Below are 16,580 nucleotides of genomic sequence, written 5' to 3' on the forward strand. Positions count from 1 at the left end.
CATTGCCGGCTCCTCCCCGAGTTTTGGGACACCCTGTATATATATATCACCGAAGAAGATTTGGACATTTCGAATACTTTAGATCGCGTTACGATTAACTGTCCGAGCAACACGTTGTCACGTAAACAAACGTGGAAAAAAATTCAATGCGATGAATCCGATGCCACGCAAGAATAAATGCGTACATTACATTCCAGGGTAGACAAAATTAAGTTACAAGCGAACGATAAAGAAAACGATATGAATATCGTAGGAAACAGATCTGAAAGTACATTAAACAACAGAAACGATATAGTACGAGTGTCGTTAGCAGGTAGGTGTAAACAATGTACGCATAGATTGAGACGACACGAAGATAAACAGTGCGCGCATAGGTCGAAGACAAACAATAATATTGCCGTAGAGAAATCTTCCTGTACTCATTTTCGTGTATAATAGTATGTATGGCTAGTTGTTAATTTAATTATATAAGTATGTTACTTCTAAGAAGAAAAGTTGTAATAAGATTGTATAATATAATGCTAGTTTACAAGCGATAGATTTGTGGCAAGTAAAATTTGTGCAAACTTCAACTGTGTTGGATGTTTTACTCTAGGCTTATTGTACAAGTGAAATAGGACTTTGCTTACTTTTTAGTGTCTAGTTCAAACACCATAGTGGAGTCGGAGAACCACAGCTATTTAGATATATATATTTTTGACAATAATCCAGTAATTTTAAGACGAATTTTCAAGTATATACATTCATGTTTTACATGTTACATGCTATATTGTGAGCAGAATATAGTAATTACTATGAAACTGAATGTACAATGTAAAAAATATAAATGAAAACTAACTTAATATCAATGTACAGCAAGCTATCCCGTCGATCTCGTTATAGTAATAGAGTATTCCCCCGAAAAGAGCCCAGGATCGAAATGTTGGGTAATAAACTTTATTCCCATGTGCATGTATACTGCCGCTATATTTGTTCCAGCTTGCAAATTTACATAGTACTTCAATATAATTAAAACAATAATCTGCTGAACCCGTTTTGATCATCTTTCCACCGCATACTTACAGCAAATACGTAGGAGTATGAATGCAATTAGTTCAAGGTGAAACTCAATGAAGACATAAATGCGACAACAGATTGCTTGAAACTGAATCAGTAAGATGTTTAATTATGAAAAGGAATATTCATAATGTTTCTGGACATGAATACACTCAGTTGTTTAATATAGGTACTGAGTAATACTTTATGAACACCTCCATCTACTCTTTTGACGTGGATAATACCATCCAACATTTTTGAAAGTAAAGGATACATAAAATAAAATGGGACATATCAGAGTTTGTATATTCATTTCTTTTCTGTTATAATATGCAGGGCTGGCGCAAGGCAGGTTCAGCGCGTTCGCTGGAACCCGGCCCCGTATTTTGGCGGTCTACGAAAATGTTGATTAACTTTTTACGGAATGATGATACCGTTAACAGATGCAAGACATTTTTTTAATAACGATGATTCAGTTTGAAGGAGTGACAAAAATCATCAAAGTATTATTATTTAATATTCATCTTATAAGAAAATATATAATATGCAGCAGCATTTGTAAATAAATAATTCCTCGTTGAATTTGAATGTGAATTCAGGCCCCGCAAAATTTTTGAACCCGGCCCCGCAAAAGGTCACCCCGGCCCTGATAATATGCTATCACTTGTTTCCATTTAAACTAGAAATTGCTACTTGCAGAGGGTTCCCAGTAACAAGCATTGATGATAGAGTTTTCTGATAGCTCCTATTCGAAGTGACAACGATAGACTTCACGAGCGCAGAAATAGCAGATATGCATGTAACGTTTGGTCGCGCTGATTGCGACGCCGTTTTGGCAAGACACCTATACGCGGCATGTTTTCTTAATAGACATTTGCCAAATAGGAACGGATTCGATAGAATACTGGTTCGTTCCAAAAACGTATTTCTATCGGTGCTAGAGGCAGAACCGCTACATCTATATGTTCAGTGTAGCGGCTTTTCAATCGCACCGATGAAAATGATATGGATGGCATTCGAATGATTGCAAAAATGGAGAACGTGGGACGGGTGATTGTCTGGAGAATACAGCACGATGAACAACCGTACTCGTACCACGTGCAAAGGGTGCAAGGACATGCTCACAGTAGCTCTCTTTCACGAATGACCTTCTACACGTGGTTCGCTGCAGATTCGTGTTGCTAACCTAAATTTGTAGCGTTCTATGTATATCAATGACTGACAAAAACTACGTTTTTCAAAGACGGTACGTTGAATCTTCACAATGATCGGTGAGCCGAAGGAAATCAGCAGTGTTATTACACAATCGAGGTCTCGTCAATTCAGCATTAACATACGTGCAAAAAGAATTCGTGACGATTCAATCGGACCAGTTTTTATAACTAGAAGATTAACCGACGAATGTTGTAGCATTTTTCGAATTATTTTTAATTCCGTTATAATCTAATTGTGTTACAATTATAGTTTTTATAATACAATATCGTTACACCCATTCATTTAAAGCACATTAAGACATTATCCATTATATTCTTCTGCTTTGCAGAGCCACAAAAAGTTCTACCTGAAATGTCCATTAATCACTGATTATGAGAATATAAAACAACAACCGTGGAGTAGGACGCGACTTTCCAAGTCGGCAGGTTCATCCTATTATCTCGTTATAGTTAGACAGAAAGAGACGCTGTTTTTCTTTTTTTTTTTTACTACAAATGGCGGGAAACAGAAACAATAATGAAACGTCACCTCCGGTTCATGCCGCGAACAATGGAGTAAACAATGTCGAGAGCGCGCCACAAACGGGACAAGTTCCCGCTGGGATGATCCTCATTGTTGTTGAATTCAGAAAGTATCACCAAGGAACGGGGCTTGCGTAAACGGCAGATTAACATTTGATAATCGCTACTGTCGCACAGTAGAAGAAGAACGTACATATGTCCTGAAGAAGTGACGCGTCAACCATACGTTATTACTCAAGAACACGACCACGTATCTTTCGACATCGACCGGCTGATTGTTCTCTTGCACGGATGTTACCGGCAACACATCTTTAGAAAGTGAAGAGGGATATTGATGCGTCTCAAAGACTGATATCTGTGTCATCGCGTAACATAAGGTATGATCGATAGGACGGAGCATGTCATTCGCATTTTGGAGACGAATGTTCTAAACGACGCTATCACCGTCAGTTTTATCATCAACGGGGACAAGAGTTTCCAAATGTAATATGAAAATTGACACGTTACTTGTACCTCTATTATGGATATATTTGGTATACGAATAGGTTTGGAATGAGCTAATTAAAACACTTGAATTCGTAAAAATAATATAAAACAGATTGAATTTTATCTTCGACGTTTTTTTACTGTTCAAGCTAATTTATAGGGCAATGTGACGTGGAAAGAATGTTTCTTCATGTGTTCCGATGATTTTCGTATGTAGAAATATGTTTTCAATTCTGGAACTGCATCATGCATCAGTTCTCATTTAAATGTCTCATCCTGTATATATGTACATACATCAAAGAAACTGCACATTTCTGGCAAACGTTCTTGCGCACACATTCAAGATTCTCCGTTTAAATAAAGTTTAACAAGATACGAAATCGCATTTCATTCTTCAATGATGAAATATCGTAATTCTCATAGCACATCGGTGAATCGCCTTTTAAATGTTTAAAGTTCATAGGAGCGGTACTGTGTATACTTAGTAAGCACCAATACTAAACGTCATTCTAATATTCAACGCCTCCTTTGTACTGCTGCAATTCCAGACTAACTGAAATCAAACAACCAGAAACGTTCTTTATCGTCAAATATTTAACATTTATTACTGTATACGATAACACTACGAACGTGTAAACTTACCTCTTTAATTTCACCAAGATTCTTTCATTACATTTGTGTATTTATCCTGAAGTCGTTAGTCCTTCTCGGTGCGAGAAGAAAAATCAGTGGAACTCGATTCGATCGATAGTCTCGGAGATAAACATTCATTTATACAGCCAGTTTTCGTAACTAGTTTAGAAATTTTATAATTAGTTTAGTTAATTATAAGCGTACCAGTGTGCTATTCGCGCAGTACAGTACTTTGTGGAATGTTTACTGCCACCATAAAAGTGCTGATACGCCATGCAGATTATAGGCAGATATTAGTTCAGTATTATAGTATTTGGGGTATTCATTAATTTCAAGTTGTATCAGTTACTAGGCAACTGTTTTCAATAAGAATCGTTTGTTATTTGCTGCAACACGAATAGAAATTTATTAAATGGCAATGTATTTGTTCAAAGTATGATGCATTAATAATAGTATTGAATATATTACAAAGAGTTATAAATATTCCAGTCAGAATATCGAAACATACATTCAGTCCCTCTTCCTTGTTTTCGTTTCTTGTCAGCATTGCGCCGTAGGATTGCAAAAGTCTAAACAAAAGACAAGACGCGTGCACGCCAGCGTATCAAAGAGAATCGGCAAAAAGTTTGGCTAAAGTTTCCTTATTATAGCTTGAGATACTTTCTTCGATTACGTAAAAGTTTTATCCAATTAGAAACGACCATGAGACAGAAATAATTTTCCCTTGAATTCTGTTCCTTGCGAACTTATAGAGAGAAAATCATGGAGCAAAAAATAAGCCGCAAGCAGGAAATGCACGAGGTGAATTTAACTGAGTATCTTGTCTTTCAAACTGTACTTGACAGGTGGAGCCAAGGGAATGACTGTACGAAACGTTTTAACTTTGAAAGCGCTCCACGTGGATCTCCGGAGACGTCGTTGCTAAACGTTTGCAGCCTATCATCGCTGTAATTGACTTTCTCCTCTGACAACGATGAAAGAAAACTGTCGTACCTCCACGCTCGAATAGGTTTCATTAATTAATCCTTTCCAACTTTGCATTTTTATCGATTTATATTGTGCTATTCTCAACAGCGTAGCTCGCGAAGTTGTGCAAGTCTCATCTCATTTTAAATCCCGACAAATCTAGGCATGTCTGTAACGATATTAGAAGGATTAAATTATTACTGCAGCAAGGATGAAATTAATTAAAAATATCTCTCAGTTATTAACACATTCGCGATCGGCAGATATTGTACGTTTCTAATACCGAGTACTGACGAAAATAATAAAACTCTGAAGCTGGACGTTAGGTGAATAAAAAGATTTTCGTAATTTTTTCATAACCAGAAATAGAATTTGAAGTGACGTGAATTCACGTTAGCGGTCGCGAATGTGTTAACACTAACTCCACTAACATTTACTTTTACATTTTTAGTATGAAATAATTTTATTCCTTTCCTGTATGAAACTCTAACAGAATTTTTAGTAATATTGGTAACGAATCACAGAATCGATATTCATCTCTAAGGTTGATCCTATTTCAAAATTCTCGTTCTTTGTTTCAGATGGAGCTCCAGTTCCCGAGGATGCTGTTGAACACGAGGTAAGAAAAAACAACGGTAAAAAGCTGATGAAAGGTTGCCTGATAATTGTAACCTTTTATCTTCAAAGTTCAAATAAGAAAATTAGATGCTATTTATAAAATATGTTCACCCAACCTCGTTTACTGTGACTCGGTGTAAATTAATATGGAGTCATTTACTTCGCCAAGTTATTAAGCTTGCTGGCTTTTCATTCTACATATTAGCATATTTCGTAATAGTTTATGAGTTTATATTTCATTTATGAAATATGATCTTATTCGCAGCATAAAATAAGAAAGAATACGATTAAACATTTATTGCGCCAGGGAATCATTATAAATGCATCTGCAGTAAAATCCATATTCTCGCCTGCGTTAACTTTTTATTGTAGATGGTGTTTCTTTAAAGATGTTATCCTATCTTACGTTATTCAGTGGTTCCGCAATATATACATTAAGGTTTGTAGATAGTATCTGAATAAATTAAGTAAGAAGGCATAAAAACTTTCAGTAAACTTTCATCCATTCATTTCATTCAAAGTAATGTTTATTATGATAGGTAATAATGACGAGAATTAAAAATGTCTGCATCGAGATTTTATATAACTGTACCAAACTTGGTTTTATTATGTAATTATATAATACTTAGTAATAGAATTCATGTTCTTCATAAATCTTGAAGTATTAAATTAAACATTTCACGAGTATTTAAAAACTATTAAGTTGCGCCTTCTACTTTGGTTATCAATTTAATAACTGTCATTGACGGATACGAGGACATTATCGTGTATTATTATGAAAAATTATGCGATATGAGACGTATATAACATGTCCTAACGAGGAAAACGCATATTCGCATAGAGTTAAGGAAATCAGACCGAAATATTTAACGCAACATTAATTATGACTAATAAACGACGTTATTAGCCTATTACGTGGTTATCTAAAACTATTAAACGTGCCTGACATCGTACCGCCAATTAACAATATTAAAAACCTAAGTAACTATTATTAATTATCATTTCGTTCTGCTTTGGTTATGTATATCAAATTATTCTATACGAGATTATTGACATGCTGTTTCATTTTGAAGGTATTATAATTGATTTTAATTTTAATTATAAGTAATATTTATACATCTGAAGATGTATAAATCTGATGTTCTGTTACTAAGTATTATATGAAGATCATTCTAATTTGTGTAATATCATTTCTTCACATAAATTGGTATTACATAAATATGTAATACCAACAAGCCCTGATTGATTACGAAAGGTAATTCTACATATTTTGTACATGGAATGTATTACTTTTACCATTGATCAGCTTTGCGTGGATAAAATTAGATTTTAATTTCAATTTGAACGTTTACAGATTTGAACAATCATTCCAAACCAGGTGGTTAATTAACTCTTGCATTATAAACCAAATCTTTCTTCTATTTACGTATACCAACAAGCCCTGATTAATTGTGAAAGGTAATTCTAGCTTCCATGGAATATATCACTTTTTACCATTGATCAGCTCTGCGTGATTAAAATTTGATCGGCAAGCAACGCGTTCGTTTGATTCGACTAAACTAGATTTATGCAAGCGTTCTTTCATTCCAACATGTAAATCGAATCATGGCATTTTAATGAATCATTCTCTATAATGAACTACACCAGTTTCATTCGTATAAATGAAGAGACTCCCTTATTAGTAGTCGATCAATCATTTTTATGATGTGATGATAGTTTTGATCTGGAATGAGATCAAAATAGCGTAGGCCGATATCCCACGATCGCAAAATCGTTGGAACGATTTCGCCTGAGGATTCGCGCGATACTTTCGCGTCTATCGTCTCTGCATCCGTAATAATGCGTCCACGTTTCTTTGCGGCGTGATTATTTCTCTCGACATAGTGGATCATCTATCCTATAGCCCGCAGCTCGGTAGACTGATTGCCCTTAATACACATATAATTTATGCCGGCGGAGTGGGAGGTTAGGACTGTGCAGCTAATTGGATTCCCCGCGTACAAATGTTGAGTTAATATAATAATCATCGGCGCGTTGTGTTACTTGTACGAACGAGCCGTAAGATTAATTTGCGTTCTGTAATCGCGTGCTAATAACAGCACCTTTTCTTTCCTTTGCGGTCAGCTGGTGCCACGATCTATCTTCTTGTGCCCCGTATTACGATCGCTGTAGAGGATGTCGGGAGATTTGTCGTGATTTTGATCTCGTTCAAGCGAACGACCCTTTCACTTGTTACTTCATTGCCTTTCTACGATGTTTATTTATTATAAAAATGGGGAAAATAAGAAGGCAACTACTCCTTACGGGTGCTCCTAGAAAAATGTACTGTTACTGGCAAAACTGAATGTACACCTGTGTTCGTAATAAAAAGTGGTGTAAAAACGTATATAATTCACATACTACGCGATCAGCGAACAAGCTTTTACATAAAATTTATTAATTGTTTTTATTAGACAAATGCAATTCTACATCTACTTCAGTGTCACTAAAGTACATATGTATAATTAATAACATTATTTAATAAATTATGTTTCTTATCTTCATTTTTAAATATTTTATGGCATAACCGTTTACATGAATAATTACTCGTGTATTTTCTCAATCACTTTGCAATCTATTTTTAAGTGATGTAGTGCGTATTTTTTTACGAATGTATTTGTATCTTTAGATATTTGCGTAATATTCTTCTGTTAACACGATTACTAGTTGAAATAGTATTATCAATTTCGAATCCAAAGGATAATTTGTCTTCTATTGCATCACCATTCATACAATAGCTTGGTAGGTGCAGTAAGGAGAAGAAACTATCACAGTAAAAATCTAGCGCGTAATTACGCTAATTGAAATTACTGAAGGATTCTACCTAAGCAATTTACCGTGATATTATCTCCTTTTGTGATCACGGACAGAATTGTTCAAACAGAATCGTGCTCATCCGTTATTACGCGGCATAGCAGCTCATTTATCACCTTCATTTACAAGAGCAAGATGCATTTGTTGTCCATGAATCTCCAAATAACATTCACTTTTAGTTCCTTTGTAAAAGGACGCTCGTGCACATTAAACCCAGCGTCTGTTTGCCGGAAAATGTTCTGCGCTTCATTGATTTATAACTGTTTCTGCATTCGTGACCCATCAGAAACTTAGTACCTTTATTTATGTTCGTCGCCGCGTGGAAGATAATACGTTCTACTTTGGAGAATGCATAAATTCTCACTTGCAATCGTAAATTGTGACCAATGGTACGTCTACCTCGGTACGAAGACGGTAAGAATCACTGCGATCATCGAGTAGAAATATTGCGCGCTTCGAATGGAAGAATTATTGGAAAAATTATTTACACAGTCTTTTAATGTGATAGTTAATTATACTTAAGGAAAGCGTACATCATCTCTGATTATTTAAAATTTGTATCGCTGTTACTTTATCTAATAATATATATGATTCTAATTATTCTTAATGAAGCTGATTTATGACATCCTCGATGATAATTTTGTATAATTCAATCCTAATTGTATATAATATCGATTAAAACATGATAGTTCAAAAACAGTAAACATTACATATCGATTTACAGAAAAGTATTCGTATCAATAACTTCAGCATTGTTTACTATAATATCTACTTTTAAGTAACACGTTGTGTATTTTTATTCTATACAAACGTGTAGAATAAAAACTTCTATGTCACGAATTAATCCAACCCCAGCGTAATGAATATTTATACACACGACGAATATTTTAATTTGCAGTTTTTGTTACTCGTAACACAGTTGTACAGCAAGCGACTGTTACACATGTAAGGAGTATCGAATTACCATACAATCGAAGAGCCTGCATACTTTACCCACTGGTAAATAACCAATAATCGAATGTCCAATACGTATCGATAGTTGGTCTCAGATAGGTTTCGAAAAAGGAACCGGTAGAAATGATTACAGAAGCAAAGTGGTATACGAATACAGAGTAGGTAGATATAGTTATAGCGCGCCGCGTTGACCTGACATATTTGTAACAATGATAGGTGTGTCACTAGCGTGTTGCAACTGATTCCAGTGCCTATCGTCTGTATTAACATTGACGCGTGAGCAATGCACGCGTCTGCACGTGCACGTTCCTTATGCAGATAACAGTGCACGCGTAACATCGAACAGTATAGATATAGGTGCAGCTCGTATAAATACACGTCATACGCTCGATACAAGTAATATAACTAGTTTTGCAGGCGGTCGTCGACACGAAGATGTCTTAAATGTCAAGGCGAGGACACGACGGAGTTGTCCTAGTAGGCAGACCCTAGCCTTTTATGTGATCAGTCAATGAGCTCCGCGAAAGGAACTCCAACGCATATCATCTTGGCACAGTTTTTAACAGAAATAGAGTTTTATTTGTCGATACTTATCTTTTGTTTTTCATTAAAGCTATTAAACCCCCTACGGGATAAGTGTACTTCTAATCAAATATTATTGTAGGTGCACCAACCTGTATAACATTATATACAAATATGTAGAATTATACTTTACACAAAATTATATAAACATATACAGAACTGTAGCTATTATTTGAAGAAAACGTTCTTCAGTGTAACATTAGAACACTTTTTTTGTATGTCCTAGGACTCCGTGGTGTCCGCTTCAAACGTAGACGAAGAATACGAAGATGGCGACGACTCGGACATATACATGGAACCCGACGAAGCCGAGTCAGAAGATGCAGATAAAGGCGAGGAGGAAAAATCGAAGAAATCAACCGAAGACGTATCCATCGAGTTAACCGAGAAGACAGTCGTAGCTTCGAGCAACGTAACAACTCAAAACGTCACCAAGGACCAGGATGCACAAAACACCGAGGAGACTGGCCAAGCAGAGGTGTCCGATTCCGAAATCAAGAGTCTAGAGACGGAAAGCCAAAATTTCTTCCCCTCGTTCGCGGAGCTCTTCGCGAATCACAGACTTCCCTTCACGGAGCAGCGATACAGACCCAACAGATTCCTGGGATACTTCCAGCGCGATCGCAGCGGCTACCAAACCTCGGCAGCGACCGCGAAAGACGTTCAGCATCCTCTTCTAGGTTCCGGAAACTTTGGCGTGATTCGAGGCGGTACGTACTATCCCGAGGAGAAGGAAAACGATGAGTACTCCGCTGATGACAGTGTTTACAATCCCTACTACCACGGCGGAAATCGTGGCCGAGCAAACTATTACAGAAACCCAAAACCGCAACCGGTTCGCGGCGGAGACTTCTTCGCGAACTTCCGCGACTTCGCCGACATCACAGCTCCCCCCAAGTCCAGTTTCTCGCATCTGTCCGTGGTCTACGCGAACAAAAATGGTAGCGCCACTGGACGCATCACGGAGCCGAGGAACATCATCGAAACTTTGAGAATGCTCGAGGAGGAAGGCCAGACGAACGCGGAGGCGACCACCACGACGGAAGTGCCGAGGAAGAAGCAGAGCAAGGGTAAAAGGAAACTGATAAAAATGAAGCAATACGAGGACGACAAGGCCAGGAGATCCCGCATGACTATGGAACCACTGTTAGCATTGAGCTGAACGCACACCGGGATTCGCGTTGTACGGTAGTGTGGACGCGGACCTCGGGATTCTACCCAAACGCGGAATCTGGCCACGAGATCAGAACCAAAGTCTGAAAATGTGTTGTTATGCTCCACTATCGAAGGAGTTTGCGCCGTAAACAAAAGGGATAGTGACGAAGGAAATCCTCGCGTTTCTATGGAACGTTCTGGAAACATTGCGCGTCCGAATTTTTGGATAAATTTTAAACGCTTCGGACTCGGGTTGGTATCGATCGTGTACTTTCGCGTAGATATCCGTCTCACTTCGTGCTTCTCATTTTTCACAATTGTACACGCGTTCCGGTTCGGTATAATTTTCGATCTTTCCAGCAATCGGATCGATTGCGTGGAAACACGAGCACGCGGTCATTAACGTTGACTATGGGAAATAATAATAAGCGATTGGTGAAATTACTACCTGAGAAGCGTTACGCTATCCAGTTCGATATATGACGCGATCTGGGCAAAACTAGAAACGACGAAATACCCTGTGCTGTCAAATTTGAACGTTATTATCGCAGGAGTAAGTCATGAATTCGGGTAATTCGACAATCTAGAAAGTGGGCTATCATGGATGCTTTCAGGAAACTGATCTTTTTGTATTTTGTAGCGAGTAATTAATTGATTGACGAAAACAACAAGTCAAATTGTGAAGTAATACCGAAAGATTGATTTAAATTGAATTACCTAAGGTTGACGAAACTACTGATATTAAATGTTTGAATAATTGAAATAATTTTAAGGGATATTTATGGTGTAACAATCGAAAGACCAACCATACTTTAGGAATTCCTTTCGAAGGCAATAAAATAAGGAATGGTTCCAAGGTTTTTTTCTGCTACTAATAATACTAGTAAAAAATATTACTCATTACGAAATATTTACAAATGGTTAGATCAGGAGTTACTTTAACGTTAATATGAATCGATAAATACATTGTATAAAGTTTACACAAAAATATTTTTTACTTCGAAAAGAATTTGTAACGTATGCTTAATTTTTCTGAATAACACCCGAAAACTCCGTTAAATCGAATGTAACAATGAAAGTAAACTGCAGATTTTATGTATTCATGATACAAATGAATATGGTAAATGTATATTAAACGTAATCAACATGCACCTATGCAAAACGAGATATTAATATTATTATATTAATTAACAGAATATAATCTACATGCAATATGTATATTTTCTATTTGTTTTTTATATTAGTGTATGTCATAAATGCATAAAATTCGCAATCTAATGATATGTTTAAGGAGGAAATTTCTCGATGATTATTATATCGAGTAATTAGGCAATTTACGGGCGCAAACTGTCATCTCGATGTCGGAGGAGTATGTCAAACTCGTTTTATCAGCAATTCACCGATACATTTGAAATTGCTCGAGTGTGCCAGCGTGTGCACTCTCGTCATCCTAGAGTAAACCTCGGTTTGGCACGAGTAACTCGTACGTAGCAACGTTAATCTCTCTGTTCGTAGGCCGCATGCCTGGTGCACGCAATCTCGTGTTATCGTGACCGTTTCAAGTGCGAAAAACATGAAATTCGCGGCATGCGTTATCATCGGGCGCGAATTCGTTCGCGCGAGGAAAATTTGCGGAGCTTCGATTTGCGTGTCCCCTCCATTCTTGTAAATAAATTATGCCCGCTTTGCCACGCGTTTTCTTTAGTGTTTTAACTAAAGCGGAACCGGACTAACAATTGCGCCTTCATTCGATGAACATGTATTCGTTCGTGGACCTCATTCCTGTGGCTAGCTAGTAGGTGTAAACGTAAGATAAATTGTAAATAAGTATTTCTTTTTAAGTTGCAGAGTGTTTCGCTGCGTTCATCAAATTCACGAAGACTGTCAATTTATTAATTAATCTCGGCTTAAAGTGGCATTTGTTCATTACTTTTCCCCGTAAATTAAACGTATCTATTTCACAGACACATCCACTTGTATTCAGCTTTACGCGTAAACAATTCTTACATCGATAACTCCGGGCGTATTTGTACGCTCGCTCGGAAACATACGTTTCAAACGTGTTTCCTACTATTTTGAAATTCCAAAACCGTTCGATCCTCGATGAAAGTCACGTCGAAGTTTCGGGTTGCACTTCACAAAGGAAAATATTATGGAACGAACGGATTACGCAGATCTCGGTGCATTGTTATCACAATTATTGTTGATTATTTTAAACGTATCGGTAGACGTAACGGTTAATCGTAAAAACACTGTCGATGATTGTGTCTCGTACTGTTTACGCTACTACCAGGAACACGATAAAATAACGAAATAAAATATATTTTTCATAAACCATGAGAACCCACAAAACTACGATCTCTGCCCACGATTTACAGACAGAGCGTTTACTTTCAAGGTAAGTAAACGATGCTAAACATAAATTAACTTTTCTAGTATCTAGGAGTCGAAATATTCGCTTCGCGGTTTTGCCATAATTTTTAGAAAAATTGTGTCGAGTTTACTAATTATCTTTTCTCAAGGTATTATTAGATGGTATCTAAAAGGATTTTAAAGTGGCGAGAAGATTAATTAATTAATAAATAAAATGCGTTAACACAGCAATCACTCGACTAAAAAATTAGTATAGCATAATATTGAGTAATTAAAAATATATTCAATTTATATAAAACATCGACATACAAGAGGTGAGTACAATACTGTATACAATACTAATAATCTTATCGATTAACACACTTTGCCAACATATTGACTAACTTCCCAATGCCACTGTGAATCTCTGCATAAGATGCGTGTTTATACATCCAGCCTGGTGTACTAAAAACATTATACTTTTTACATCGAGTTACATCCTTCACTCCTTTCAATTCCACTTTGGCTCCCATATCTTTGACTTTGTTAATAGCATCGCCATGTGGCCAATCTTCTTTTGGTGCTACGTATATGACAACATATTAATAAAAATCATAGAAAATCTAGACTGTTCGATTATAACATTAAAATAATTTACGAATACACATTTTAAAAAGATATAATAAAGTTCGAGGTATTAAACTCCTTTAAACATAAAGAATAACACATAAGTTTGAAATTTGTTAATTTAACATGGAAAACTGGAAAGAAAAGAAAATGAGAAAATTCATGGATGTAAATAAGTTGCTATATTTTGACATGTAACAAAATTAATGAAGTTTTCTTTAAGTTCTTACATTCTTTCCCCAGCGTAATTTTAACACCTTTGAGTACTTTGGCGATCAAAGCACCCGCAATGCAAATCGACCCAATTGGTTTTTGCTCGCAATAGAAATCTTCGATAAGTTTCTCTAAATCAGGAAGTAAGCTGCAATCAGCTCCCTTTTCCTCGAAGTTACTCCTTTAAGAAATATGGCAACAAGAAAGTATTTGAGTATCAGAGTATCATATCCATTTATTTTTATTTGGAAAGGGAAAGAAATGATTTTACTGTCGTACAATCGTTTACTGAACTATCTAACGAGGAGGACAGAAAAAATGTCTAATGTTTCTATGTTTGGTTTTAAAATACCATCACGTTTCTTAAAATATTTATACGAATGCTAACAGCGTTTTTGCAGCGCCAAATCCTCCAGGGATAATGAGTGCTCCGTGCATGCAAGCTTCACATTCGCATATTGGTTTGATACATGATCTGGCCAATCTTGCAGCCTCGACGAGCGCGTTCCTTTGGCCACTGTGACTGTCAGGCTCTTTAGTCAAATGATCGACAACTTCGCAAAGTTCTACATCTGGCGCGTAGAAAGTCGGTAGCATGTCTTTCTGAGAGAGATGTATCGACGTCGAGATGGCTTCTGAAATTTCGGTGCCGTCGAGATATCCGCAACCGCACAAAATCTACGATAAAAATATTTAAAATGAACTATTACGTGTATAAATTAATTTTGTACCTTTCTAAAGTACATTTAGAAATTATTCATGATGAATTTTAATGATTTGTAATGAATTATATTTATTTATAAAGGAAAACTCATTTCTGTTCAATTATAGTTGTTTACTGAAAAGACATGTTTATGTATTAATTTTTAGTATACAATTGTAATATTTATAGGTTCGGTGAATAACTCCAAAATAAAAAGGCAAAATGTAAATAAATAATAGATTGTTTGACACTGAAATATTATCACTCTTCAATTTAAAAATCTGAAAATAATTACACGAGCCTGTTTGTTTACTGAATCTTATCGGACCGCAAATGTTTACCGGTTCATAAAATTACGAAGATTAAGTTACATCATCTTTAAAACGTACAGTTCGTGTCTACGATTTCTTTTTCGTCACATAAATCACACCTTGGGATATATTTTCAGGCATAATGTAAAACCGAACTCTACTTACAAAACCGAAATTACGGTTTACTGCTTCCTGTTCCATAACTGCCGAACATTTATGGCTCGGGTGTTCAGGATACAGAACTAACTAATAAAACACATTTTAAAGTAAAAAGTATTTTCTACAAGAAAGTAGATCCAAGACTCGCGGAAATAACCAAACATTTACCTATACGAACGTTTCACTTTCAATATTTTTGTAAACAATGTATAATTATTGTACGATAATTAAATAAACCTCAGTTCCAATACCCACGTACTTGAACAGTGAGTAATCGTTAACAATTCGAATAATACTTTAATATTTTTCTATTCGAATACTCGTCGAATAATAGTTCAACAAAAAATCGCAAGCCTGAAATAAATTCGAATATGCGAAACTTCTCTGAGCCTTGAAAGTTTCGAACTTTTCCAAGACCCAGATTCAAACGCTCATCACTCTACGTGTGACACATTACAAGAATAACGAGCAATTCATAACGACAGTGAGACAATTCATAGCTCCCAAAATTAGACAATTTGAAACTGGAAGTACTTATAGTTAATCCATAAAATTATTTGAGGAAGTTTCATCTTCATTTCGAATCGAATAGAATTTTCCAGTAATTAAAAAATATAGTATAGTACTTACGACAGCTACGGGTACTGGTTCGCAAGAGCGTCTGTATTTTCTGTTACAAATTCGTGTCGTTTGAAAACTGGACAACAGACCTGATGCAAGCACAGAAGAATCATTTTGCAGCAAACGTATAGCCGACCCGCGTAACATAATTCGTGACTGTGAGGTAAAAACTAAAATACCGTTGAAATTTTAATTTTTCATTTGGTCTATATTTGACAAATAATTTTGCACGATGAACTCTTTCATTTTATTAATCGGTGATACTCACCTGTTTCATTTAGCGCGGGTTTCGGTATTGCAGACATCATCGTTCGTGAAATTGAACTTTGACTTCGGTGCGTTGACAGCAGAGGGCAGAATTATTCGGAATTACAGGAAGAGTCGTCGATGTAAAATCCGTGAACTATCTCGAAGTTGCGCCTGCTCAATCGATAAGTTCGCTTCGTGGTTGCTGGATCTGGTTTGAAACCATGCTACGCGACGAGGAAGCTCGAGTGAAGCGAGAGAATGAGATAAAAGAATAACTTTACGGTAAAGGGAAAAGGGTAGCGATATAAGAGAAAGTTCGAAGCATCT

General features: G+C 36.3%; 2 protein-coding genes across 3 annotated transcripts in view; one reads left to right on the forward strand and one right to left on the reverse strand.

Annotated features, from left to right (window-relative positions):
• Positions 1 to 13,565, forward strand: part of LOC128877555 (uncharacterized) — a 62,973-nt gene extending 49,408 nt beyond the window's left edge. The window contains exons 1-4 of one of the 2 annotated variants that reach the window (XM_054124960.1): positions 2,395 to 3,148; positions 5,438 to 5,475; positions 10,090 to 13,416; positions 13,541 to 13,564. In XM_054124960.1, coding sequence (XP_053980935.1) covers positions 10,156 to 11,025 — 870 coding nt within the window. In that variant the 5' untranslated portion in view covers positions 2,395 to 3,148; positions 5,438 to 5,475; positions 10,090 to 10,155 and the 3' untranslated portion in view covers positions 11,026 to 13,416; positions 13,541 to 13,564. Of the gene's footprint in view, positions 1 to 2,394; positions 3,149 to 5,437; positions 5,476 to 10,089; positions 13,417 to 13,540 lie in introns of those variants that run through there. The other variant, XM_054124952.1, reaches the window with a different exon arrangement.
• A 173-nt stretch (positions 13,566 to 13,738) lies between these two features.
• LOC128884971 (glutamine amidotransferase-like class 1 domain-containing protein 3, mitochondrial) lies at positions 13,739 to 16,281 on the reverse strand. Its single transcript, XM_054138701.1, has 4 exons — positions 16,273 to 16,281; positions 14,599 to 14,888; positions 14,228 to 14,391; positions 13,739 to 13,953 (listed from the first exon to the last, which is right to left on the reverse strand). Exons 1-4 carry the CDS (start codon positions 16,279 to 16,281, stop codon positions 13,739 to 13,741), a joined length of 678 nt encoding a protein of 225 aa, XP_053994676.1.
• Between the last annotated feature and the right edge of the window lie 299 nt (positions 16,282 to 16,580).

Source organism: Hylaeus volcanicus, chromosome 1, assembly GCF_026283585.1.
Source record: "Hylaeus volcanicus isolate JK05 chromosome 1, UHH_iyHylVolc1.0_haploid, whole genome shotgun sequence".
Taxonomy (NCBI): Eukaryota; Metazoa; Arthropoda; class Insecta; order Hymenoptera; family Colletidae; genus Hylaeus; species Hylaeus volcanicus.

What these genes read in the sequence shown, in the direction of transcription:
- LOC128884971 (XM_054138701.1), bottom strand. An exon ending in TTTGGCGCTGCAAAAACGCT is followed by an intron (nt 14,392 to 14,598) that starts GTTAGCATTCGT and finishes TATTTCTTAAAG; the next exon opens with GAGTAACTTCGAGGAAAAGG. An exon ending in AATTACGCTGGGGAAAGAAT is followed by an intron (nt 13,954 to 14,227) that starts GTAAGAACTTAA and finishes TCATATACGTAG; the next exon opens with CACCAAAAGAAGATTGGCCA.